This window comes from Ranitomeya imitator, chromosome 7 (assembly GCF_032444005.1).
Source record: "Ranitomeya imitator isolate aRanImi1 chromosome 7, aRanImi1.pri, whole genome shotgun sequence".
NCBI lineage: Eukaryota > Metazoa > Chordata > Amphibia > Anura > Dendrobatidae > Ranitomeya > Ranitomeya imitator.
Genome location: NC_091288.1, coordinates 186,970,002 through 186,997,374, shown reverse-complemented (window position 1 = coordinate 186,997,374; position 27,373 = coordinate 186,970,002). Strand labels below are relative to the sequence as shown.

At 45.9% G+C, this 27,373-nt stretch overlaps 1 protein-coding gene across 3 annotated transcripts in view; it reads right to left on the bottom strand.

The window, feature by feature from the left end:
- Positions 1–512: 512 nt before the first annotated feature.
- DCUN1D3 (defective in cullin neddylation 1 domain containing 3) overlaps positions 513–27,373 on the bottom strand; it is a 29,034-nt gene continuing 2,173 nt past the window's right edge. Inside the window, exons 2-4 of one of the 3 annotated variants that reach the window (XR_011314710.1) lie at positions 10,960–11,493; positions 1,001–6,753; positions 513–943 (exon numbers count right to left, since the gene is read on the bottom strand). Coding sequence is in view for 2 of the 3 variants with exons in the window: in XM_069734201.1 (XP_069590302.1) it covers positions 6,270–6,753; positions 10,960–11,493 (1,018 nt within the window). In the remaining variant the exon portion in view is untranslated. Of the gene's footprint in view, positions 6,754–10,959; positions 11,494–19,726; positions 19,812–27,373 lie in introns of all 3 variants that reach the window. The other 2 variants (XM_069734202.1, XM_069734201.1) reach the window with 2 other exon arrangements.

Below are 27,373 nucleotides of genomic sequence, written 5' to 3'. Positions count from 1 at the left end.
CACCTTAGGCGCCTAATCAGGGAGGATGGTGGGGGTCTCTACTGTATTTATACTAATGGCTCATACTAAACATAGACCATTAATATCATTTGAAAGGGAAGTTGTCATCAGTGTAATCCTGCCTCTGATAAGGAGTCTGCTGAAAACTGTTACAGAAAACAGTTTAAAAAAAGCCCCAAGTTTGACTGTAAACCAATATATTAATTTCATTTTTTGGACCAGCCAACTTATAAAACTTTATCCACCTGCAGCCACCACTAGAGGGAGCTCATGGTATACGGGTTTATTCAGTTCAGACTATAAATCATACGCACAGCGCCCTCTTGTGGTGGCTGCCAGCAGTTATTTTAATCTATAGTTCTGCAGGGGATTCGGAGGTCAGTATCTACAAAGTGGAATTGAGAATAAATCACATGTGCAGGGGATTATATTTATATAAACTAAAATTCCTCGTGCAACAATGTAGCGGGAATCACGGGAAGAAAACAGACCATACATGAACAATTTGCAGCTCCACTGTGTAAGGACATTTATTCCAAAATAAAAAATTAGACTTTTTTTTTTTTTTTTGCAAAATTGTATTTAAACAATAAATTGGTAACTGCACAATTTAAAGTAATGTTTAAACATAAAAGTATAAACCTTGTTAAAGATGGTGCCCCTGTGAAATTAGTCCCAGCCCAATAGGGACTTGCAATCTGCAGGAGTTAATAGTGTTACCTTCATGTGACGCGATCCTGGTATGGCGGATGGACGCAGCCTCGCCTACTGCGTATGGTGAATGGACACGGTCTTGCCTACCGCATGTGAATGCGGCCTTGCCTACCGCGTACGGCAGATGAATGCGGTCTTGCCTACCGTGTATGGACACGTCCTTGCCTACCACATATGGCGGATGGACGCGGCCTCACCTACCACGTATGGCAGAGAGACGCGGCCTCGCCTACCGCGTATGGCGGATGAATGCGGTCTTGCCTACCGTGTATGGACACGTCCTTGCCTACCACGTATGGCGGAGAGACGCGGCCTCGCCTACCACGTATGGCGGATAGACGCGGCCTCGCGTATGGCGGATAGACGCGGCCTCGCCTACCGCGTATGGCGGATGAATGCGGTCTTGCCTACCGTGTATGGACACGCCCTTGCCTACCACGTATGGCGGATGGATGCGGCCTCGCCTACCACATATGGCGGATGGACGCGGCCTCACCTACCACGTATGGCGGATAGACGCGGCCTCACCTACCACGTATGGCGGATAGACGCGGCCTCGCCTACCGCGTATGAATGCGGTCTTGCCTACCGTGTATGGACACGCCCTTGCATACCACGTATGGCGGATGAACGCAGTCTTGCCTACCGCGTATGGCAGATGAATGCGTTCTTGCCTACCGCGTATGGCAGATGAATGCGTTCTTGCCTACCGCTTATGGCCTCCCCTACCAAATATGGCAGATGAATGCGGCCTCGCCTACCGCGTATGGATGTGGCCTCGCCTACCACATATGGCGGATGAATGCGTTCTTGCCTACCGCTCATGGCCTTCCCTTCCAGGTATGGCGCATGGACGCAGCCTCGTCTACCACAATGGCGCTGAACGTTCCTTGCAAAATCGTCATTAGCCCTGAGAATTTGCATACTCTACTTGACCAATGGAAAACCCAGAAATTGGAGGTAGCGCTGCGCTGTATCAGTAATGAGGCTCGGATCATGGACACTGTAAGGCTGGGTCCACACACAGCGGGTTTTATTTTTTTTTCCTGCAGAAAAAGTTGCGTTTTGCTGTATCATAAAAAGCTTTGAGATTCCAGAACTCGCGTACATGCGGCTTCCCCCCGACTGAATTTTAGCACTGCGTATTTGAAAGTCTGCAGCGTGTCAATTTACCTACTAAAAAGTAATGAGAAGCCAAAAAAAAAAAACCCAAAACATTTGTACTGCAAAATACCACCAGCTGCGAACATGTCAGAGTATGTGCACACGTTGAGTAGTTGCAGCAGATTTTTCTGCACAGAGTTTTGGCAGGAAAAACACTTATTTCCCATTCATTTGAATAGGTTAAATACCACTGAAAATTAACACACTGTAGATTAAAAAAAAATTCAATAATTTAATGGATCAAAAAGGTTGTGACGGGAAGTGGAGGAGGTGAGCTGTGCCATCACTTATTGTGAATGGTGGATCCTGTATTATCTACTGTATATAGAGATGTTACTTATAATTGTAACCATGGCTGTGATGATAACGAGGCTGCTGAAAAGAAACAGCAAGACGTGCGAGTCTACAAATCTACTTAGTGTTCCAGAATGAAAATTGCTAAATTTGGGGGGTGGCATGGTTTCATTTTAATATATAGTGATATGGAAAATGGAATTAGAAATATTTATTTTTAATGCATTCAACAAAAAACTAATTACCGTAATAAAAAAAATGTCATTTTCTGATGACAAGTCCTTTCGAAGGGGAAGTCCGGTCCAAACCGATAGGTCTGGAGTCACTCTGTGTGACTGCAGACTTCTGACTCCCCCCAGTGCAGGCACAGCACCGATTTCCGAACCAGGACCAGCTAGTATGTATGAGTTATACATACTCCCGGCCAGTGGGCCCGTCACTAGTCACAGCACGGCCTCGTTCCATACAAGTGACTGCACTTAGCAATTTGGACCAGACAACCTCTTTAAGGCTACATCCCTTTAACAATGGTTGCATTGCACAGGTTGAAATCCATAGAGAAAAAGCTGCAGATCTTATATTCCCCATCAGTATCTGGATAAGATTTAGTAAAATATCATCCACAATGCAGGTTCTCTGACCAGAAATTTTGGAGCATATGCACCCCCTGTACAGACACTCCGATTGCAGGGATGTCACTTACTGGGCTGCTTTGATAAAAATCAGTGTTTTATCAGCAGAAGATTATCACTAGAGGACTAGTTGACTCATGCTGGGTAGTCCTCCTGTGTAACCACGCCCCCAACACTGATTGGCAGCTTTGTGTACACTGGAAGAAAGCTGCCAATCAATGGTGGGGGCGTGGTTACACAGCAGGAGGACTACCCCGCATGAGACAACTAGATAATCTTCTGCTGATAAAACACTGATTTTTAGTATCACTAGAGGACTAGTTGTCTCATGCTGGGTAGTCCTCCTGCTGTGTAACCCCGCCCCCACCACTGATTGGCAGCTTTGTGTACACTGGAATCAAGCTGCCAATCAGTGGTGGGGGTGGGGTTATACGAGGCTCAGCATTCAGAGAACCGTTAGATCTCCAACAGCAAAAACAGTGATTTTATCTTTACAGCAGCAAGCAGCCCAGTAGGTGACACATCACTGCAATCGTGCAGAGCTGCAAAACTGGACAACTCCAACTCCAGGAGCTGGGGAAAGTAGCAATGGTGATCCAGCCCGAGCAGGACATTCTAGTGGTAGAAGGCAGGTAGTCATCATCAGTACAGGTCCGGCTACTTACTCCGCCACCGTGTTAAGTCATTGGGGTCAGGTCTTTGCATAGCCGCAGCTTTCCAGTTAGGCCCTCTGTCCTTCTTAAAGGGAACACGTCACCAGGCCAAGTTCTCATATACAAGGACCTAAAGGGGTGAAAGGATAGGACAAATATCCCCACTAAATCTTCTGCCAGGGAGTGATACTATACAGGCAGATAGTCCTTGCCCCCAGGTACATCATGTAAATGAGCAGTGTGTGGACCCTCAGTTACACATTTACCTTTCCGCAAGAGAAAATTTCCAGCATAAAGTGATAGAGCCCTTCTGAAGTTAGAAAATATGAAAACCGGTGGAGATGTGACAGCAACCCTCGAAGCCAATTAGTCATTATGACATTCCTGATTTAACTTTGGGCTCACATGGCCTCGCACCCATCAGGGAGGGCACATATAGGTAATATGGGGTGGCGATTGTGTTTGTTAAAAAGTGGCAAAAAAAATAAAGCTAATCGCACCCTCACTCTGCCAGTCAGCGCCTTCAGCTGCCCAACTCTGCACTTTTATTTATCTCTATAAAGATGAGAGTGGCCATGTTAGGACCTGTGCCGAGGTGGGGACAGCCGAGTAGGGGGTTACACCAACTGTGCATTTGCATAATTACATGGCCACTATCATAGGTATAAAGAGCGCCACGTTAAAGTGCGGAGGACTATATTCTAAGACGGTATCTATTCTTTTTTCCCCAGCATAAAATCAGTTTATTCTATAGACAAAAATAAGAAATTGCATTAAACAACCCTCTTAAAGAGAACCTGTCACTTGCCATAAATGTGTGTTTGGATTAGAAGATGTGCTTTTTAGCAAGAAAAAAAAAACTTGCTAGAAAGTGTGCACCTTCCAGTCCGGAGGTAGCTTACTGGAGGAGAACAGTGATCACTGAGAGAACGGCTCTCTCCTACTGCCCCACTCTGATCTGTGTGATCGCTGAAGGGCAGGAGAGGAGATACCAGCACATGCACAAATTCTGCAGGTCCTTAGTAGCGCAAGGACCTTTCAGATCACGTGAATACGTACATGCCGGAGGGGACTTCGAAATGTTGTAGTGTATACAATATATACATTTATAAAGGGTGTGTATAATAGATCTATACCTCCCTATTCTACCCCACTGCATTACAATTAGTTACGGTATATTGACCCCTTCACACCTTCCAGGGAAGTATTAATTAGTAGGAAATAGGTTTTTCCTATTTTCTGCTATATAGTATTTTTTTTGTTTTTTTACCTGGTGCAAAATACTGCTGTTCTCCTGAATCGGTGGCTGTTTTTTTATTTTGGAACGGGATGTAAATCTCGTCTTTTTTAGCCCACTAGGCATGATCCTCATCAACAGGGAAGAGTCAAGGACCTTGCCCCATTGACTAACAAGACTAAAACTTACATAAAAGGAAAAGAAAAAAAAAAAAAAGTCCACATTTCAACAAGTAGTATTTACACCAGGTGAAGAATGAGATCTTTATGGCAAGTGCCAGGTCCTTGTATGCAGTGTGCTCCCTCTAGTGGTGACCACAGGCAGATAAAATGTTATTTTTTTACATTTTTTTTTAAAGCTCGGTGTCATAAAATCAAGGTTCAGCCACTACGTAGATATATTAGTACTGATTCAGCATTCTACTAGCAGGTGATAAAAGGTGGACATTCACTTTATATATTCTCCTTTAATATGGGAATAGCCAAATCTATTATAAAGCGTCAAACTTCTGCTGGCTCGTGAGCGAGCGACTGACGGAAAGCAGCAGGGTGTAATAAGGGTCTCATATTGGAGGTAGACCACCTAATGCCGCCTATTGGTGGGAGACAGCGCTCAGGAATCACTCTACTATTTCCAACACTGCCTGCGCCAGTTTCCTGTATCCCAAATCCTACGCTTCTGCCTCGTTCCATAACACGGCATCAAAACTACGCAAGTACGGAATGAAATAAAAAGGGGCCGTCTGACGTCCCCCTGCCCCCACTGGGTAATTCAGAATACAAGGTCATAGAAAAACTGAATTTTTTTTCTTTTTTGTATACATTTTTTTTTTTTTTTTAATAAGGAGTTAACGCATGTCTGCTTAATGCTCTGATAAAGAATTTCGGGAGGAAATGCGGCTCCTTTATCCAACCCCCACGGAACAGTTTCACAACTCGGAAAACCCAACAATGTAAACACCACTACACAGTACGCAAACCGCCCTGATCGACAGGATCTAGGAGTAAAACGCCACCCTGGCACTCGTAGTAAGAACTGCTTTTTTTTTTTCCTTTGTAAAAAAAAAAAAAAAAACCCTCATGCGCCAGATTGGCATACAATGTGTCGTAAGCCACTTTGGCACTAACGGGGGTTAATATTCATATAAAATAAAATGGGTCCAGGACATGGAATTGGGCAGAGTTCACACCAACCAGCTGCCGCATGTCCCCTAATGCATTGCTCTGCAAGCCCTCCCCCAACCACACATCAATAGGGTTTAAATTAAATAAATGGGTCCATCCCCTCCCAAGCATTAAGTTAATTTAATTAGAGCCACTTAAACCTGAAATATAAAGGAGAAAACACTTTCTGGCACTGTCGGAATATTCCTACTAAAAAAAAAAAAAAAAATAGCTAAAATAACCCCAAAAGGTAAGAAAGTGCCTGAAACATGTTACCAGCATTTAGAGCCCTTTCAAATTCAAGGCAGAAAAAGGTGTAAAGTAGTTTAAAAAAAAAAATGGGTTCTCCATTAAATTTCCAGGAAAAGTCCAGAGTTAATGAAGGTGACGGGGATGTGACGCCTGCACGGTGCTAAGTCTGCGCGCCTGCGTCCTTGGACTCTGTGCCTGGTGACCTAATACATTTGGTTTCCTCAACCTTCCTCCTTCTCTCCATCTCCCATTCCACAAAGGTATCGAAGAGACTCGGCCATGCCTCGTCCTCGCTGTAGTTGCTGAGGTCGGGACCGATCACCTGAGTAAAGTTTAGGAACATGTTCCACGTGTCCCGGGAGATTCCCTTGATTCCTGAGGGGTTCTCAGTTAGGAAGTCTAACCAGTGGTCCAAAATGAGGGGTTTGTTTTGGGTGAACACCAACTTCCAGAGGGCGATGGCTATTTCCCGGTGAAGCGACCGCTGACCCTCTTCCGAGTCCAGGCCGAACTGGAAGGTGAAGCGATAAAGATCCTTAAATTTATCTTCCTGCTTGGCTTCATTCAAGAGGCTGGGAAATCGGCTGCAGATCCCCTCAAGGCTGTCCGCGTTTATTGCCTTGCATCCCTCGAAAAACTCTTTTCTGTACAAATAAAAAGGGAAAAAATGTTACTGGCAGCTTAAAATGATATATCCATAGATTATACACACACATTCTACTTAATAAAATTCAGGACTTCTCGTCTCGCCACATCTTGGAACATAATTTGTTTTTGTATTTTTCAGTCATTAGAACTGGTGATGATTTTGTTATTTACAATAATTTACATTTGGGGAAAATAGGAGCGATTTAAGCCTTATTTTGTTTGGATACATATTATATCTTTTGCTTTTTTTTAGTCCACATAGGAAACTTGAACTTGCAATTACTTATAAAATATTGTTATTGAAATATACTATGAAATGGATGTATTAAACTCAGCTTGTTACCGAGCTTCATAGAACGTCTCCCATGGCAAACACAGGACCATAGCAACTGTTCAGCAGCGGCACTTAAGAGGTTAAACTGATGCGATCAGAGGTAGCTCAGATGGCATCGGGTTACTGTCGGGTGCCAGCCTTGAAGCACAGCCAGCACCCAGCTCCTGAGCCCGCTGTGCACTGCTCGGATGGCATCAGGTTACTGTCGGGTGCCAGCTATGAAGCACAGCCAGTACCCAGCTCCTGAGCTCACTTCGCACTACTCGGATGGCATCTGGTTACTGTTGGGTGCCAGCTATGAAGCACAGTCAGTACCCAGCTCCTGAGCCCGCTCCGCACTGCTCGGATGGCATTGGGTTACTGTCGGGTGCCTGTTATGAAGCCGGTACCCAGCTCCTGAGCCCGCTCCGCACTGCTCAGATGGCATCTGGTTACTGTTGGGTGCCAGCTATGAAGCACAGTCAGTACCCAGTTCCTGAGCCCGCTCCGCACTGCTCGGATGGCATTGGGTTACTGTCGGGTGCCTGTTATGAAGCCGGTACCCAGCTCCTGAGCCCGCTTCGCACTACTCAGATGGCATCTGGTTACTGTTGGGTGCCAGCTATGAAGCACAGCCAGTACCCAGCTCCTAAGCCTGCTCAGCACAGCTCGGATGGTATCAGGTTACTGTCAGGCGCCAGCTATGAAGCACAGTCGGAACCCAGCTCCTGAGCCCAATCCGCACTGCTCGGATGGCATCGGGTTACTGTTGGGTGCCAGCTATGAAGCACAGCCGGTACCCAGCTCCTGAGCTCACTTTGCACTACTCTGATGGCATCTGGTTACTGTCGGGTGCCTGTTATGCAGCCGGTACCCAGCTCCTGAGCCCGCTCTGCACATGGCCGCCTTTGCCAACCCTTTTAAAAGGGTTAATATAAACTTAAGATAAAATACAGATGCACCTAATACCATTCTGGGCGTAGAAGATCCTAAATCCTTCACACGACTCATTATGGCAATCAGTGTAATTACAATTACTTTGCAGCCAAGAATAAAGAGGGTAAAACAGCGGCCAACTCTGCGGCTCAGCAAACGCCGGCATCTACGAGTAATTAAACTACGGGTAATAAGCCGAGCTGGACATGTAGAAATAAGCTCCATCGCCTCTTCCATGATCACGGCTTTATAATGCAGCTGCATTATCCTTTATGTGGGGAACAGGAATACTGGAGCTGATGGGAACAGAATCCGGCTATACACAAGTTTATTCTAGAAAATATCAGTTCTGGAGCTTTTTATTTGCATTGTGCCATTACTCCTTTGTTCCTCCTGGAAGTGTATGAATAAATGGACATATGGGTGTTATCATTCCCCTTGTCGAGAGTGTGTGCCTAAAACAGGTCTGCATAAGATGCGGCCCACGCAGCGGACCGGGAGACGCTGCACCCGTCTCTCCTCCCTCCTGTAATCAAATGTATTCCCATCTCTCAGACGTGAATACATTTGATCGCTGCGGCGCTGGGATCGGGGAAGAGCAGCACGTTGGCCCCGACGTGCAGCGACATGGTGAGGTCAGCACACTGCGGCCGGCACTGCACAGGCAGCAGAGACGTCCGACCTCGGTACGCGCTCAATGGAGGAGAATAGTAATCATTCTAGATGAGGGGTCCGGGGCATGGGAGGGTCTGTGTACCTGCCAAGGCACATTATAAGGGGCGTAATATAGAGAGGGGTAGTGAGGTGGGTGGCCGTCATGAAGAGGGCCGCAGTGTGGAGGGAATATTACTGAAAGGGGCAGTTCGGGGGAAAATGTTGGAGAGGATCAGTGTGTGTGGGGGGGATATATTATAGAGTGGGGGGATATTATAGAAAGGCTTACAGTCTGTGGAGGGAGAGTGTGGGACATTATGTAAAGGGTTATATGAAAGGGGCCGCACAGGCAGAGGGAAAGTCAAGTACTGGTAAGCGCTCCAGAGCGGAGCTAAAGATGAAATGTGCTTTCATTGTAGATGAGGGGGCCGGTGGAGGGCACATAAAGGGGTAAATGGATGACATTATGGGGCAACTGTAGGAATGTGAAAGGGGGCATAGTATACAGTCTGATGATGACTAGTTAACAGCAACTCCCAGCATCTCCTTAGTATTGTTAAGGACATACTGGGAGTTAAAAGTCCATGCAATACAATTGTAAATGGGGCTGGCCTGATATTGCAATTTATTGCTGTACTAAGCTTAGTGCTGTATAGATGTACTGATGGCGTTTCTGGACCTGCATTCATGTACTAATGGTGGATCTGGTGCCGCATTCATGTACTAATGGTGGTTCAGGTTCTGCACTCGTGTCGGCTGTGGTTCTGGCACTGCATTCATGTGCCGAGGGTGGTTCTGATCCTGCACACATAGCAATCTATAATGTGCTTCATGGCTATGTTGAAACTTAAAAATCCTCAACACTTAAATTATGAGTAGGATTTTGCAAGTTTTTGGTCCAAAAACCCAGTTAGAGTTAGCGAGCGTTTACAGATTGTTTTTTTTCTTAGCAGAAACTCTCCAAATTCTCAAAACTTTGTTCTAGTGGTGTATTCATGTAATTGCTAGTGATGAGCGAATATACTCATTGCCAAGTTCATCTCTTGGCATCACAGACCTGGTCCTATCTTGGATATCTTCATACCCAACAGACTGGACATTCAGCGTCTACAACTCATGCAAACCCTCCTCCTCCTCCTCATCATCATGAGGTCTCGCCACCTATCTGTCGGTGTCCCACCTAAGAATCAGTCCTAAGACCCCCTGCTCTTCTTCATCTACACCTTTGGCCCTGGACAGCTCAGAGTCACCTCTATGCTGATGACACAAATCTACCTCTCCAGACCAGATATCACCTCCGTACTAACCAGAATCCCACAACGTCTGTCCGCTGTTTCATCCCTTTTCTGTGCTAAAATTCTAAACCTTAACAAGGATAAAACAGAATCCATCATCGTTCCCCCATCTCACTCAACCCCGCACATTCCTCAACAAAGAATCTGCAAAAACACTAGTGCATGTCCTCACCATCTCCGGCATCCTCACCCGTCCCTCTACCTGCTGCTCCATTCAACTCCTAGACAAAGTAGAGATTACGGTCCACAAGTTCTCCGTTCTGGTGATCAGTCGGACCTACTCCAAGCTAAACAATCAACTATTCAACAACTAGGTGATAACTTGTTTAGGCTAAAATAAGCCTTTGAAGGGGACGGTCCAGGCCTGGGGCCCAAGTCACTATGTGACTGCACAATTAAGAATCCTCACAGCGAGCATAGTGCACGGTGTCAGGGTTCTCCGGTGCCAGGAGAGGGCTGTCATGTGATTGCAAGTATGCAATTTGCAAATTTTCGGACACATTCCGACTAGACGTGCCTGGTGTCGCTCAATACACTTCTATTGAACGAGGCTGCGCACATCTAGTCAGCATGTAACCACATGTATGAAAATCGCTCCCGGAAGCGGAGAATCCTGTCTGCGCACCATGAGGATACACAAGTCTGCAGTCACATAAGGGAGTTGTCCAGGCTTGGGGTCCAAGCTCCAGAACCTGGATAAAGCATAGTATCTAGTACTAGGAAGTCCTGTATTTCGAAGACCTAGTGCTGGTCCCAGAATACAGACCTATACTAATATGCCATTACTTGCTGAATGACAACAAGCCATTAAAACATATGTGTGCCCCCCCCCCACCTAACAGAACCAACATGGCCTGAAAAATATAGCACTTCCTGCTACAAACCTCAACAGGCTACATGTAAGGGTTAATTCCCCCTATGGTGGCGCTGTAGGTGAACACACATGTTGTCAGACATGTGAACACAATATTATTACATCAAACCAAAGGAAAAGAGAAACTGACCTAGTGAATTTGCACATGGTGGCTGCCTGGAATTTCCATGCTAAAACTAGAACTCTAAATTCTGTAGGGTCCACGCACAGGTCATTGCAAAACCGTTCCATGCCTTCCTCCAAGATGGCATCTTCTCGTTCGTCTTTGTATCTCCTGAACAAGTCTTCGATTCTCTGCAAGGACGACACCTCTGCCCCCATGCCTGGCTCCTTCTTCTTGGCATCAGCAGCGGGCCCCTGAAGATGGCTGGGCTCTACGGCGGCATCCTGCGCTTTCTTTGTTCCGTTGACCAAGATGTCCCCTGCGGCCTTTCCTCCAGCTGACGTGTGTTCTTCTTTGTGTCCTGAGCTTCTCTTATGGGACTTGTTAGACTCCCGCTCACCATTTTTGCTGCCTAGTGTGGATGAAGGATTCTTACACTTTGTGACACACTGGCCCATGTTTAGTGTGTCCAGTTTTAGAGCAGTCCACCTTGTGCCAGACACCGTCTCAACGGATGTTGGATACACGTCACCATGCCACCATCCCGAGGAGCTGTCTGACCTGGAGGTAGGAAGAAGAAGAAAAAAAAAAAAATACATCATGATTTGCTAACCTTCTCTTTTTTTACCAAAGAAATGATCATGGATTGTGAAAAAATGTCTGTTTTCTTCCAAAAACAGTGCCACCCCAGTCTGCAGGTTGTGCATGGTATTGCAGCTGAGCCAGAGATGCAATACCATATCCAATCCATGAACAACTGGGTGGCGGGACAGGGTGCCACTGTTATTTTTTTTGGAAGAAAGCATGATTTTCTAAACCTTTAAAACATAATAACACAGAAATTACATAGTTACATAGTTATTAAGGTTGAAGGAAGACTATATGTCCATCTAGTTCAACCCATAGCCTAACCTAACATGTTGATCCAGAGGAAGGCAAAAAAAACCCATGTGCAAAGAGTAAGCTCCACATTGGGGAAAAAAATTCCTTCCCGACTCCACATACGGCAATCAGACTAGTTCCCTGGATCAACGCCCTATCAAGGAATCTAGTGTATATACCCTGTAACATTATACTTTTCCAGAAAGGCATCCAGTCCCCTCTTAAATTTAAGTAATGAATCACTCATTACAACATCATACGGCAGAGAGTTCCATAGTCTCACTGCTCTTACAGTAAAGAATCCGCGTCTGTTATTATGCTTAAACCTCTTTTCCTCCAACCGCAGAGGATGCCCCCTTGTCCCTGTTTCAGGTCTATGATTAAAAAGATCATCAGAAAGGTCTTTGTACTGTCCCCTCATATATTTATACATTAAAATAAGATCACCCCTTAGTCTTCGTTTTTCCAAACTAAATAGCCCCAAGTGTAATAACCTATCTTGGTATTGCAGACCCCCCCAGTCCTCTAATAACCTTGGTCGCTCTTCTCTGCACCCGCTCCAGTTCAGCTATGTCTTTCTTAAACACCGGAGACCAGAACTGTGCACAGTATTCTAAGTGTGGTCGAACTAGTGACTTGTATAGAGGTAAAATTATATTCTCCTCATGAGCATCTATGCCTCTTTTAATGCATCCCATTATTTTATTTGCCTTTGTAGCAGCTGCCTGACACTGGCCACTGAATTTAAGTTTGTCATCCACCCATACACCCAGGTCTTTTTCATTGACGGTTTTGCCCAGAGTTTTAGAATTAAGCACATAATTATACATCTTATTACTTCTACCCAAGTGCATGACCTTACATTTATCCCCATTAAAGCTCATTTGCCATTTATCAGCCCAAGCTTCTAGTTTACATAAATCATCCTGTAATATAAAATTGTCCTCCTCTGTATTAATTACCCTGCAGAGTTTAGTGTCATCTGCAAATATTGAAATTCTACTCTGAATGCCCCCTACAAGGTCATTAATAAATGTTAAAAAGAAGAGGGCCCAATACTGACCCCTGTGGTACCCCACTGCTAACCGCTACCCAGTCCGAGTGTGCTCCATTAATAACCACCCTTTGTTTCCTATCCCTGAGCCAGCTCTCAACCCACTTGCACATATTTTCCCCTATCCCCATTATTCTCATTTTATGTATCAACCTTTTGTGTGGCACCGTATCAAAAGCTTTTGAAAAGTCCATATACACTACATCCACTGGGTTCCCTTGGTCCAATCTGGAACTTACCTCTTCATAGAAACTGATCAAATTAGTCTGACATGAACGGTCCCTAGTAAACCCGTGCTGATACTGGGTCATGAGGTTATTCCTCTTCAGATACTCCAGTATAGCATCCCTTAGAATGCCCTCCAGTATTTTACCCACAGTAGAGGTTAAGCTTACTGGCCGATAATTTCCGAGTTCAGTTTTTGTTCCCTTTTTGAATATTGGCACCACATTTGCTATACGCCAGTCCTGTGGCACAGACCCTGTTATTATGGAGTCTTTAAAGATTAAAAATAATGGTCTATCAATGACTGTACTTAATTCCTGCAGTACTCGAGGGTGTATCCCATCCGGGCCCGGAGATTTGTCAATTTTAGTGATTTTTAGACGCCGCCGCACTTCCTGCTGGGTTAAGCAGGTGACATTTAATTGGGAATTTTTATCACTAGACATTTTGTCTGCCATGGGATTTTCTGGGAAGAAAGCATGATTTTCTAAACCTTTAAAACATAATTACACAGAAATTAGTCTCTATGAACTCCACCAGATATTCAGAAAATGATCTGAAGAAATGAATAAATTTCAAGTCCTTGTTCAGTCATGATATTTTATGGTCCATGTGTAGATTGCAATCTTATGTATGCATACAGTGGCATGTAAACGTTTTGGCACCATTGGTCGAAATGAGTGATATTGTGAACAGCTGAGTAACTTCAGGATTAAATGATCTTTAAAAAAGACCTAAAGTTAAAGGGAACCTGTCACCAGGTTTGGCCGATCTGAGTTACGACCACTGCATTCTATAATGCTGTATATCTGCCCCCGACCCGACCTGCAAGAGAAGAACAATAACTTTTATTATACTCGCCCGGGGGGAAGCGGTCCGATGGGTGTCACAGGACCTAGTCCGGCGCTTCCCATCTTCTTGTGATGCCTTATTCAAGATAAATCCTCTATTTTAATATGTAAATGATCTGTTAAGATCTATGGGCCGGACCTAGATCTTCCCGAGAATGTGCCTCCGGAAAATATTTTAAATAAGGGGGCGGTCAGGAGACTGGGGTACAATGCGCAATTCCGCATTGGAGACTTTTGCTGGATCGTGTGCACGTGTGGCACGTTTGCCCTATTGGAATGAATAGGACAGGTGTGCAAGATGCTCCCCACCCAATGTGGAAGTAGGGCAAATCACCCCTTTAAAAAGAAGTAGCCATTGCCCTGATGATACACCAGAATTCAGGCGTTGTTTTTTCGGGTTCTGTATGGCTGCGAGTCCGTATCCTTGGGCCATATACGCAGTGTAAATTGACCACTGCTATGGATTTGACATCCGCGCCATGCCAGCTCTATGCTGCGGATATCACTACCATTTGTGTGCAGAAATACTGCTCCATTTCCATCAGAACAGTTCTGCTCAGTAACACCGGCCTTAACGAACAGCCCAGGACCGTGAGGATGTAAGAGGGCTTGTATAGGGGGACGCTGCTGCTTTCTGCCCAGATGAACAGTGTCCCACACACGAGCTGACCGGGGCGCTCCGGCTCTCTGGATTTCATATATATACCACATTCCCTAATAAAGGAAATTCCTAGAATTCTTAATGCAGAACAGGTTACAATGAAGCCGATTCATGCTCACAATTTGGGACCCATCGTGTCTCCCAGATTTCAGTGCGGAGCTTTTTTTTAAGGAATGACTGATTCTGCAGAGAATGAAGAATTTGCTTGCATTTTTTTTTAGGTGGCACTAGAGACCAAGTCCTCTGCTTTACAATTTGCATTTTTAGTTTCTCAGAGAAACATTGCATGGCCTATAAGTCTCCTTACGCAGGCATGTCACTGTCCACAAGGAAACACCTTGCATTTAAAAAAAAAAAAAAAAAAAAAAAAAAATTTTCCAAAATTTTTTTTTAATCACATCTTCCAAGTAATGGAATGTAATAAACCGGACATTTATTACTCCGAAGCTTTAAATCTTGTCTCCTGGTCATATGTCCTTGTCCGTGATTCACTTGTGCATTACTTTTCAGGAACAAGAGCAGATCCAAGACAGAAAAGTAGGAAAACCCTTCACGATCTCAGTAGAAGTTCTAGCAAAGGCAGGAAACATCACGAAAGTTCCCGAGACCAATGTGAATTAGTACTAGTGTGGAACTGATTGATCATTTTTTTATTCTGACTACACAAGGTTTATTGTAGTCTGTTACCATGGAGACACATTGGTCTGTATAGCAGCTGTACACCTAGAGCCATAGAAAATATTTAAGGGGATATTCCCTTCTTATAAGCTGATGTCATATCGCTTTATGATCGCTAGGGGTTCAACCAATCGATCCGGAGCATGAAGGGGACACAGTGCGGGGTCCCTGTCAAGACGTTCCTTGGACAACAGCACTTTTGGCTATCTGGATGTACAGGAAACTGTAGCACGCCCCTTTAAGTGAATAGACCTTGATGAAGTCTTCAGTGATTGACAGAGCCAGGGGGAAATAGCACTAATCAGCACTGCAGCCCCTAGACATCAGTTATTATTTGTTAATTGCGCACAATACAATCAGATATGAAATGGTCAGATGACGCGGCCGACGTTTCACGCCGTATCCTATGTAGAGGTTTTATTTTTTTATTTTCAATTCCAGAGAAGGGCTAAAACGAGGAACATTCATAAGCACACACACTGTGCCCCTTCCAACCTGAAAATGATAGTTACCATTCTGAGTGTATTTAAAGGGAATCTGTCACCAGGTTTTGCTATGTAATCTTAGAGCAACATGATGTAGGGGCCGAGAGGTTGATTCCAGCGATGTGTCACTTACTGGGCTGCTTTGGGTATTTTTTTTTTTTTTTTATATATATAAAAATTTGATTATCACTACAGGACTAGTTGTCTTGTGTCAAGTAGTCCTCCTGCTCTGTGTAACCCCACCCCCAGCACTGATTGGCAGCTGTCAATGCAGTGTACACAGAAAGCTGCCAATCAGTGCTGGGGGCGGGGTAACACAGGACTCTGTATTCTCCTGCTGATAAAACAGCAAGAAGCACAGTAAGTGACACATTGTTGGAATCAGAATCTCAGTACCTACATGATGCTGCTTTCAGATAACAGAAAAGCCTAGTGACAGATTCCCTTAAAAAGGTAAAAAAAAGAATCACGTCCAATCCTTTGTTCTTAGGGAGCTGTGCCCCTAACAAAGAGGTCTGCAGTGACTTATTCCCATATTCCTATTGAGAAAACATTATTGGGGGACAGAATTACTGATCAAACAAGTATTTGGCCAAGAGCCATCTAAATCTGCTACACTCCAGCATGGGCTCCGCTTCTGCTCTATGACTATAGGGGGCATCGCAGTATAGATACTCATATATGTCAAGTAGGATCGGGTGGGGACTCGCTGGACTAGTGCGACCCTCCAGTGATTCCTCGAATGGAGAAACAGAAACACTAAGAGAGCTCCGCGCTGCTCGGCATCTGTTGGGTCCTCCCAGATGAGCGCCAGCTTATAGTGGTTCAGCGAGTGGAGGAATCGCCGTTCACATCAGCTCGCAGGAGACCTCGGGGGACGTCGCACGGGGTCTGGAGGGTAGGTCATCAGAATCTTAGTCCGGGGCAATCTAATAGTGTATCATCCCATTGGGTACTAACGGGAATGTGTCATGAGAAAGTGAGCTATTTTTTAAATTAAGTTTTTATGCGATATGTATTTTTTATGTTTCTATATCAACATCTAAAAAGAAACAAAAATCTTTCACTTCCTACACTAAATATCAGGCTCACAGTTCCTATTCTGTACAGAGGACTTTTCAGTAGTCTCATTATCATCACCGATAGAATAATGTAAGGCGACCCCTCTGTACACAGTAGAAATTACGGGATCCACCATTCACAATAGGTGATGTCACAGCTCACCTTCTCATCCCTGGCCCATAGAGTATGCTTCAATTCACAATAGGTGGTGTCACAGCTCACCTCCTCCCCCTCTTGGTTCCTGACCCGTAGAGTATGCTTCAATTCACAATAGGTGGTGTCACAGCTCATCTCCTCCCCCTCCTCATCCCTGGCCCATAGAGTATGCTTCAATTCACAATAGGTGACGTCACAGCTCACCTCCTCTTCCTCATTCCTTGCCCATAGACTATGCTTCAATTCACAATAGGTGATGTCACAGCTCACCTCCTCCCCATCCCTAGCCCATAGAGTATGCTTCAATTCACAATAGGTTGTGTCACAGCTCATCTCCTCCCCCTCCTCATCCCTGGCCCATAGAGTATGCTTCAATTCACAATAGGTGACGTCACAGCTCACCTCCTCTTCCTCATTCCTTGCCCATAGACTATGCTTCAATTCACAATAGGTGATGTCACAGCTCACCTCCTCCCCATCCCTAGCCCATAGAGTATGCTTCAATTCACAATAGGTTGTGTCACAGCTCATCTCCTCCCCCTCCTCATCCCTGGCCCATAGAATATGCTTGAATTCACAATAGGTGGCGTCACAGCTAACCTCCTCCCCCTCCTCCTCATCCCTGGCCCATAGAGTATGCTTGAATTCACAATAGGTGGTGTCACAGCTCATCTCCTCCCCCTCCTCGTCCCTGGCCCATAGAGTATGCTTCAATTCACAATAGTAGATGTCACAGCTCACCTCCTCCTCATCCCTGGCCCACAGAGTATGCTTCAATTCACAATAGGTGATGTCACAGCTCACCTCCTCCCCCTCCTCGTCACTAGCCCATAGAGAATGCTTCAATTCACAATAGGTGATGTCACAGCTCACCTCCTCCCCCTCGTCACTAGCCCATAGAGTATGCTTCAATTCACAATATGTGATGTTACAGCTCACCTCCTCCCCCTCCTCGCCCCTGGCCCATAGAGTATGCTTCAATTCACAATAGGTGATGTCACAGCTCACCTCCTCTTCATCCCTGGCCCACAGAGTATGCTTCAATTCACAATAGGTGATGTCACAGCTCACCTCCTCCCCCTCCTCCTCGTCACTAGCCCATAGAGAATGCTTCAATTCACAATAGGTGATGTCACAGCTCACCTCCTCCCCCTCCTCCTCGTCACTAGCCCATAGAGAATGCTTCAATTCACAATAGGTGATGTCACAGCTAACCTCTTCCCCCTTCATCCCTGGCCCATAGAGTATGCTTCAATTCACAATAGGTGATGTCAGAGCTCACCTCCTCCTCATCCCTGGCCCACAGAGTATGCTTCAATTCACAATAGGTGATGTCACAGCTCACCTCCTCCCCCTCCTCCTCGTCACTAGCCCATAGAGAATGCTTCAATTCACAATAGGTGATGTCACAGCTCACCTCCTCCTCATCCCTGGCCCACAGAGTATGCTTCAATTCACAATAGGTGATGTCACAGCTCACCTCCTCCCCCTCCTCCTCGTCACTAGCCAATAGAGAATGCTTCAATTCACAATAGGTGATGTCACAGCTCACCTCCTCCTCATCCCTGGCCCACAGAGTATGCTTCAATTCACAATAGGTGATGTCACAGCTCACCTCCTCCCCCTCGTCACTAGCCCATAGAGTATGCTTCAATTCACAATTGGTGATGTCACAGCTCACCTCCTCCCCCTCCTCCTCATCCCTAGCCCATAGAGTATGCTTCAATTCACAATAGGTGGTGTCACAGCTCACCTCCTCCCCCTCCTTATCCCTGGCCCATAGAGTATGCTTCAAATCACAATAGGTGGTGTCACAGCTCACCTCCTCCCCCTCCTTATCCCTGGCCCATAGAGTATGCTTCAAATCACAATAGGTGGTGTCACAGCTAATCTCCCCCACCCTCCTCCTCATCCCTGGCCCATACAGTATGCTTCAATTCACAATAGGTGGTGTCACAGCTAACCTCTTCCCCCTTCATCCCTGGCCCATAGAGTATGCTTCAATTCACAATAGGTGATGTCACAGCTCACCTCCTCCCCCTCGTCACTAGCCCATAGAGTATGCTTCAATTCACAATTGGTGATGTCACAGCTCACCTCCTCCCCTCCTCCTCATCCCTAGCCCATAGAGTATGCTTCAATTCACAATAGGTGGTGTCACAGCTCATCTCCTCCCCCTCCTCATTCCTGGCCCATAGAGTATGCTTCAAATCACAATAGGTGGTGTCACAGCTAATCTCCCCCCCCCCTCCCCTCCTCCTCATCCCTGGCCCATACAGTATGCTTCAATTCACAATAGGTGGTGTCACAGCTCACCTCTTCCCCCTTCATCCCTAGCCCATAGAGTATGCTTCAATTCACAATAGGTGGTGTCACAGCTCATCTCCTCCCCCTCCTCCTCATCCCTGGCCCATAGAGTATGCTTCAATTCACAATAGGTGGTGTCACAGCTAACCTCCGCCGCGCACTGTGCAGGGGAACGGCTACATACCTATCGTCTAGTGAATGAAGTATGGCAGCTTCCAGCACAGAAGGTACAAGCTGCTACTCTAGCCCTGCCACCATGCTTTACACTTCAACTGCACTTTTTTTTTTTTATATATCTGCATGCAAATGCTACCATTATTATGTAATTAAACATTCACATAAACTGGTTTACTGTAATCTATGGTGCCTGGCAGGCTATGAGCAGATATAGGGACACATTCAAATAAAGTGAGAAGTGCTGTGCATATTATACCTGATGATCAGAAATTCGTGGTGGCACTGCTGCCCGAGGTCTGCTTAGCATCCCCTCACCCCGACGCGCGTTTCGCCGCCAGCTTCTTCCGGGGGCATAAAGATATAATTAATTATTGATTAAATTTTTTTCAATGAATTAGTGCATTATTATAACTAATAATTTATATTATTGGCCTTTCCACCCTTTTTGAGTCTGATCTTAGTGTCCCCTATTGTGACATTTTCTGCTTTTTTACTATGTTTTAATTTAATAAAATTATGTTTTATATGGATCTCTTCACTTGGATCGAAATGTAAAATATCCAGATTTTCTGTGACTGACACGGGAATAAACGTTGAGGTCCTTTTAAATGCGGCCAATAATAATCGGCCATCGTTTCTGATCAATCCTCACCACGTGAATGTAAGCAGGAGACGTGTAACTGTATTGGGGCCTTCGGTCGTAACATCATCTGCACATACCGCTTGTATTAGCCCAATAAAGGGGCCTTTAAGTGAGCACCGAATGGACATATCTGTGCTCGCCTAGCCTCTGTAACCTCAGCATTACTGCGGTCAGATACTTGGCGGAGATCTGGTGTAATACACCTATGTGAGCGTTACACTTTCCTAATACTTCCTGCAGCTACAGATACAGGCAATGAAGAATGATGCCACGGGACACACAATAAAAAAATAAACAAACCCGTCAGCTGCCAAGATGAGGGAAGTAATAAAAGCCTTGTATTGATGTTTCCTATACCAGCATTAGTCCTATTAATTAATGGCGGCTTCTTATACCGACAACTGCGGTCAAGGAAAACAGCTGCAGGTATACTCACTAAGATAATGGGATGATGTGTTTATAGCCACAGAGAAAAACATCAGCAAGAAAGCGACAGAGACGGGGAGCAAGGGCAGGCGCACAATACGCCAGAGCCGGGGAGCAAGGGCAGGCGCACAATACGCCAGAGCCGGGGAGCAAGGGCAGGCGCACAATACGCCAGAGCCGGGGAGCAAGGGCAGGCGCACAATACGCCAGAGCCGGGGAGCAAGGGCAGGCGCACAATACGCCAGAGCCGGGGAGCAAGGCCGCACACCCAAGAGACGGGGAGCAAGTGCACATACCCAAGAGACGGGGAGCAAGTGCACATACCCAAGAGACGGGGAGCAAGTGCATATACCCAAGAGACGGAGAGAAAGTGCACACACCCAAGAGACGGAGAGAAAGTGCACACACCCAAGAGACGGAGAGAAAGTGCACACACCCAAGAGACGGAGAGAAAGTGCACACACCCAAGAGACGGGGAGCAAGTGCACACACCTAAGAGATAGGGAGCAAGTGCACAAACCGAAGAGACGGGGAGCAAGCCTTGTTGATAAGCCTGGTGTAGCGCCATTATGCACGTATTAGAGAGGTATAGCGCTCTATGGACCAGAGCCACTTGGGCCTGTAGTATAGAGCTGCAGGGAGTCCCTGTGCCTACATATCGCCCCGATGCACGCAGCTCTGAAGCCATCATTACGTTGCCACAAGATCTATGTTGCAGTCAGTACATCAAGGCCGGGTTTTACAGGAAAATAACCCCTTGTGTAGAGTCACTTCCCACCGCGGCTCCACGACTTCTCCATTTTATTGTGGCAGCTCATTGTCTGCCTCATGAATCATTCACTCAAGAATTTTAAAATCAGAGGCCACTGTGCTCCACTCACAATACACGGCTAATCTGCAGCCAGGACGGAGTTAAAGGGACACTATTTTTCCCAGTCACAAAATAAGTGGCGAAAAATAGCCCATGGTGTGATGTACGTGACATAAAGGATGTGACGAGCTGGTGGTGTAAGGGTGCAACCTCCCCCTAAGGATCCCAGTCATTCTCTACTGGAACAGGGGACATGGAAATCAATGTTTTTACTCATTCCTTTCTGGTGGCAGTAAGACCCCCAGCGATTAGGAAATGTTTAGCGGATGAATGTATATCCATAGTAAACTAAAAGTACCATCTAGTTCATTACTCTTATTTTATTATTAATTATTACACCTCGCGTCCCCTATTTGGCATCTCTGCTTTTCACATTTTTTATACATTTATGATCTAACTAGAATACTAGATAGAGGCCCGATGCTATCACATCGGGAGGGCGGTAATGTCACGATGGGGGCTGGCTTTGCAGCGTTCAGAATCTCTCCCCCATGTGCTCACCCACCTATCCACTCTCTCTTTCCCCATGTGCTGACTTCTCCCGTCTATGCTCTCGTCGTTGACCTGTCTACCCCATGTGCTATCCCCCTTGTCTGCTGTCTCTCTCCTTCCTGTGCTGTGTTCTCCCCTCATCTGCTGTCCTGTGTGAGCCGTCTCCCCCTGTGCGCTTTCTCTCTCCCCCATTTGCCGTCTTCTCATCTCTTCTTTGACCTGTATACCCCATGTGCTCTCATACACGGTCAGACAATTTTTAAAATGAACTTTCGCTTGTGAGAAAACCCCATTAATGTGATCTGCTTCCTGTGCCTGTAGACACGTCGCGCATCTGCCGCCGGGATCAGCCGAATGATTCACTGCGCCTGCGCGGAATTCACACAGGCGCAGTAAATCAGACCGCCGACATCTTTGTGCTGACAGATAGCAGTGGTCACATTAAAACTGCGCATGCGCTCCTCCTGTACAAAGATGGCGGCAGTCACTGAATCATTCGGCTGACCCCTGCGGCGGCGTGTTCGCGACAGTGTTCCACTGGTGATACCACGCAAGAGGCTGCGTATACAGTGTGTGTGGTACGTACAGTGTATACAATGTGTGTGTGACTGTGTTCCGCTGGTGGTACCGCGCAAGAGGCTGCGTACGGCATATACACACGTGTGTGGTGTGACGGTGTTCCACTGGTGTACCGCGCAATAGGTTGGTACCAGCAGCAGTTTCCATATTGAGACACCCATCAGGTCGGTGAACTTCTGCCGCCTGGAATTCTGGGACCTGGACACATCTGGACAGAACAGGATGTGAAGACATTACAAGGTAAGTATATATTAAGAAAAAAAAAATCTAATATTTTAATATCACGGATCTCTTCATTTTTTGACCTCGCATATTTGGGGATCAGATTTGTTAAAATAGCATTGTTTGAAACGCCTATATACTATCAGCAGACATTGTTTAATCACCATAGTAATAAGGCTCCGATCCAATGAGCTGCAGTTTCTATCCCTAAGCTCCACACGTGGCAGCCCAGTCTCAGAGAGCCGACCTCTGACCCCTAAGCCTGGTTTTATCTTTAATCTTAACTGAAGAAGAAATGTTTTCAGTAAACTCCTGTGCTCCCTCTAGTGGTGGCTGCAGGTAACCAGAACATGCAAGTCCACCCCTCCAGGGCAAAGACAGACTGCCGACGCTGCCCGTCCACCCCTCCAGGGCAAAGACTGACACAGCAGACGCCACCTGTCTACCCCTCCAGGGCAAAGACTGGTGACACCAAAGCCGCTCGTCCACTGCTCCAGGGCAAAGGCTGCCGCCGACAACCGTCCGCCCTCCAGGGTAAGAATTTCCTGATATTACAAGTTATAATCACAGCATTTTTTTTAATCTGGTGAACAAAAATATAATTTGTCTCCTAAATTTTGAGGCTTCGACACTTCAAATGCCATCCCCGGACGGAGCAGCTCTCCACACGGTGTGATGGCAGGAGAGGCGCAGTGGGAGCCAGCCCCCAGGGGAGGCCATTACACGGCTTTATTCCTCAGGGTATTCACCTACCTGTGACATTTGTTACAGCTGAACCTATTTCTATGGCTAAGTATTTTATTTCCCTGTAGGGTGTTTCTAGGAGGATTTTTAGAGTTACAGGAGTTCGCTTTAAAAATGCAAAATCATTAAAGGATTGCATCATGCAGCGAAAGTATTAAAATCCCATCTGCAGAACGCGAGATCACAAAAACTGGAGTTAAATATTAATGCTACAGTGGATAAAAGACGCTCAGAGCAAGCGGCGGAAAAATTCATGCAGAACCCACCAAATACATTTTAAAAGGAATTTGCTGCAATCCGTAAACATTCGAGGGTTAAACTTTAATTGTCCATAGGTGGAAAATAAACCACAATACTTACCTTCCCCAGGTATGTCAGGACAGGCTGCAGCAGTGATATCACGCAAACAGCTTCTGACCACTGCAGCCAATCATTGGGCCATCTCCATCACTGAGCCCAGTGATCGGCTGCAGCAGTCACATCTAGACAGTGGCAGAGAAGCAGCATTGGACATTACTAGACTTGCTATTTCCCACCTCTGCGTGTGTATGGGCAAATTATAGGTATAGTTTTCGGAAGCTGAACAACCAGGCTGGCGCCATTTCTAAAAGGCAGCCATATTTTCGAATCTATACAACCCCTTTAAAATGTGCAGTTAAAGGGCAGCATGGAGGCCCGGGTGATGCTTCATGGGAATGGCCGTCTCCCAGCGCCCCACCTAGGTTTCCCTTTTGATGTATTTAATGAGAGATTAGGTGGAGGGAAATTATTCCGTCTCACGGCGCGGCGGACTGTCAGGACTTGGCACCGATCCTTCCCTAGCAACCGCCAGAAACGGAGCTGCAATTAAGGGGATGAATGTGACAAAAAGTGACAGCTTTGTCCCAGGGAAAGCGAGCTGTGATGGTGCAGAGGCCGGGGCGGCGGGTCACCCGGCCGTAGGACACAGCGCTCCTGGCAGAGGCGACAATGGCACCGAGCTTTCAATGCTTTCAGGACAAAAAAGTTAAATCATTTAATCGCCTTTATTGAGCGGGTCAGCGGGTCACCTCCTGATAATTCCCAGGCCCCCTGCAACCAATATAACGCCCCTCCGAATCCCGGGATGACCGGCAGAAGACATCGCTACCTACATACATCACACACGTGTGCTGCACTTTTTCCTTCACAGGGAGCACATAGACAAGAACCCAACGTTTCCCAGCATAGGGGTATGTCACCTGACCGCTGCAGCCAATCGCTGGTCACTATGTCGTTGTGTCTTTCATGGTGCAAGCACCACACCGACCAGTGATATAGTGCCGAGGTTTTGTGATATGACTCAATGGACAGAAGCCTCGGGATGGCGGTAACCACTGACATGAACGCTGTGCATGTAATCCACCAACTAGGTGATGTCACAGCTCTCCTGCTCCACCTCCCTTCACAATAGCCTTTGCACACACTAATTAGATGCTTCAATAGAAAAGAAAGTCAGACTCTCGTCATTGTAGCTATGGACATGTGTTTTTCCTGAAACAACAGGAACTTAAAAAAGCCACAATGGCCAGTATGAAAATTGTAAGATTTCTATTTGTTTATTTAAAAAAAAATCATTTTTTAAAAAAATTTTCAGCAATATATTTTTAAACAATCACAAGTTAACACAACAAAACGGATTTAAACAATTGGTCACTTTCCAGCTTCCCATGAAAGCGCCATGACTTCTACGTGTAGCTGATTGACAAGGGTCCCAGAAATCACGCCCCAACTGAAGAAACATTAATTTGCCCTCCTAAGGCCTTGCGGGGTCAAAAAAAAAAAAAAATCATACATTTTTCATCCAGAAAAAGAAAGAAAAAGGGGCAATATTCCTGTGTCATGCATATGTCTTTCTCACATCCTCCTCCGTGACTATTTTATATCAGCGTTCAATAATTGCACTGGATCCATTAAAAAAAAAAAAACCGATGCAAGAAATTATCTACAAGGGATCGTTTTTATCTGCACCCATTAACTGGAATGGCCAAGTCTCATCCGAAAAACAGAAGAGACACGCATGTGGAAACTTCTTCTACCTGGACTCTCAGTCTGTGGGAAAAATCGCTCCCGACTGGCTGCTCCCGATGTCTGTTAGGCCTCTTTCACACGTCCAGATAATTTCGGTACTGGAGAAATCGGTACAGGAGTTATCCGTGTTCGTGTGTCCGTGTGCTCATGTAGCACATCAGTGTGGCACACGTGCGGCAGCCGTGTGCCGCCTGTGTGCCGACTGAGGACCACACGGACCGTGCAGGAGACAGCGCTACAGTTAAGCGCTGTCCCCTGCTTTTGGTGCTGAAGCCAGCATTCATTCCTTCTCCCCAGCAGAAGTTCGCTGGAGAGAATGACAAATCAAGGTTTTTTTTTGTGTGTTAAAAATAAAGTTTGTGGGTCACTGCCCGCCTCCCATCCCCTGTGCGCCCTCCTGCTTGCCGAGAAATACTCACCCAGCTCCTGTGATGTATGCTCTCAGCGCCGGCAGCAGGTCCTGTGTGAGCGGTCACATGGCACCGCTCATTACAGTGATGAATATGCAGCTCCACCCCTATGGGAGGTGGAGCCGCATATTCATCACTGTAATGTGCGGCACCAAGTGACCGCTCATACAGGACAAGCTGCGACGCTGAGAGGAAGCTTCGAGGGAGCTGGGTGAGTATTTTAATGCCAGCGGGCGGGCGCACAGGGGGAGGGAGGCGGGAAGCTGACCGGGAACTTTATTTTAAACACACACAAAAAAAAAAAAAAAAAACATGATTTTTCATTCCTTCTCTCCAGCGAACGCTGCTGGGAAGAAGGAATGAATTCTGGATTCAGCACCCAAAGCAGGGGACAGCGCTTAACTCTAGCGCTGTCTCCTGCACGGTGCGTGTGGTACCCAGTCGGCACACGGACGGCACACGGACAGAATCCGTGTGCGGTACGTGTTTACACGGACGGACCCATTGACTTTAATGGGTCCGTGTGATACGTGCGCTCCCACAAACACTGGCACGTCTCCGTGTTTTTGAAACGGACACACGGTCCGTGAAAACATGCTGACATGTGCAGAGACACATTGATTTTAATGTGTCAACGTGAGTCAGTGTCTCCGGTACGTGAGGAAACTGTCACCTCACGTACCGGAGCCACTGACGTGTGAAACCGGCCTTGAAGCTCATCAAGAGAATACCAAGAATGTGCAAAGCAGTCATCAAAGCAAAAGGTGGCTACTTTGGAGAACCTAGAATATAAGACATAATTTCAGTTGTTTCACACTTTTCCGTTAAGTATATAATTCCACATGTGTTAATTCATAGTTTTGATGCCTTCAGTGTGAATGTACAATTTTCACAAAACACACACACAAAAAAAAACACACACTTCGGGTATGTTCACACTGAATGTGTTTAAGATTTTTTTGGAGCATAAAAAGGAGCACAATCTCCCAAATCCTCCTCGAAAACCTTATGATCTGAAAACTCCACAATAAAAACAAAACAAACAAAGAAAACACTCAGTGTGCACATACCAGTCAAGAAAAAAACCTCTTTGCAACTACGTCAGGAGAAAAAAAAAAAAAAAAAAATACTACAGAACCCCCCCCCCCAAAAAAAAAAAAAAGAGTATGTCCTGAAGCGGTTTCCATTGGAAAAACACATTGTTTTGGAGGGCCTTAAAAAAAATCTCTGAACAGTCTTAGACTAGGTGCACAAGGACTATTTTTTTTCTATCATATCAAAAGGCTGCAAAAGAAAAAAAATAAGGAAAAAAACTCTATAAAGAAACACTTCAGGGAAAGCAAGACTCCAGAAACTCCCCAAACGAGGAACGTTTCCTGAAGTAGTTTCCACTTGACAAACTCATCATTTCTCAAAGCCTCGACAGATTCCATCTGCGCTAAGCCTTAGGCGTGTGAAAAAAATGCC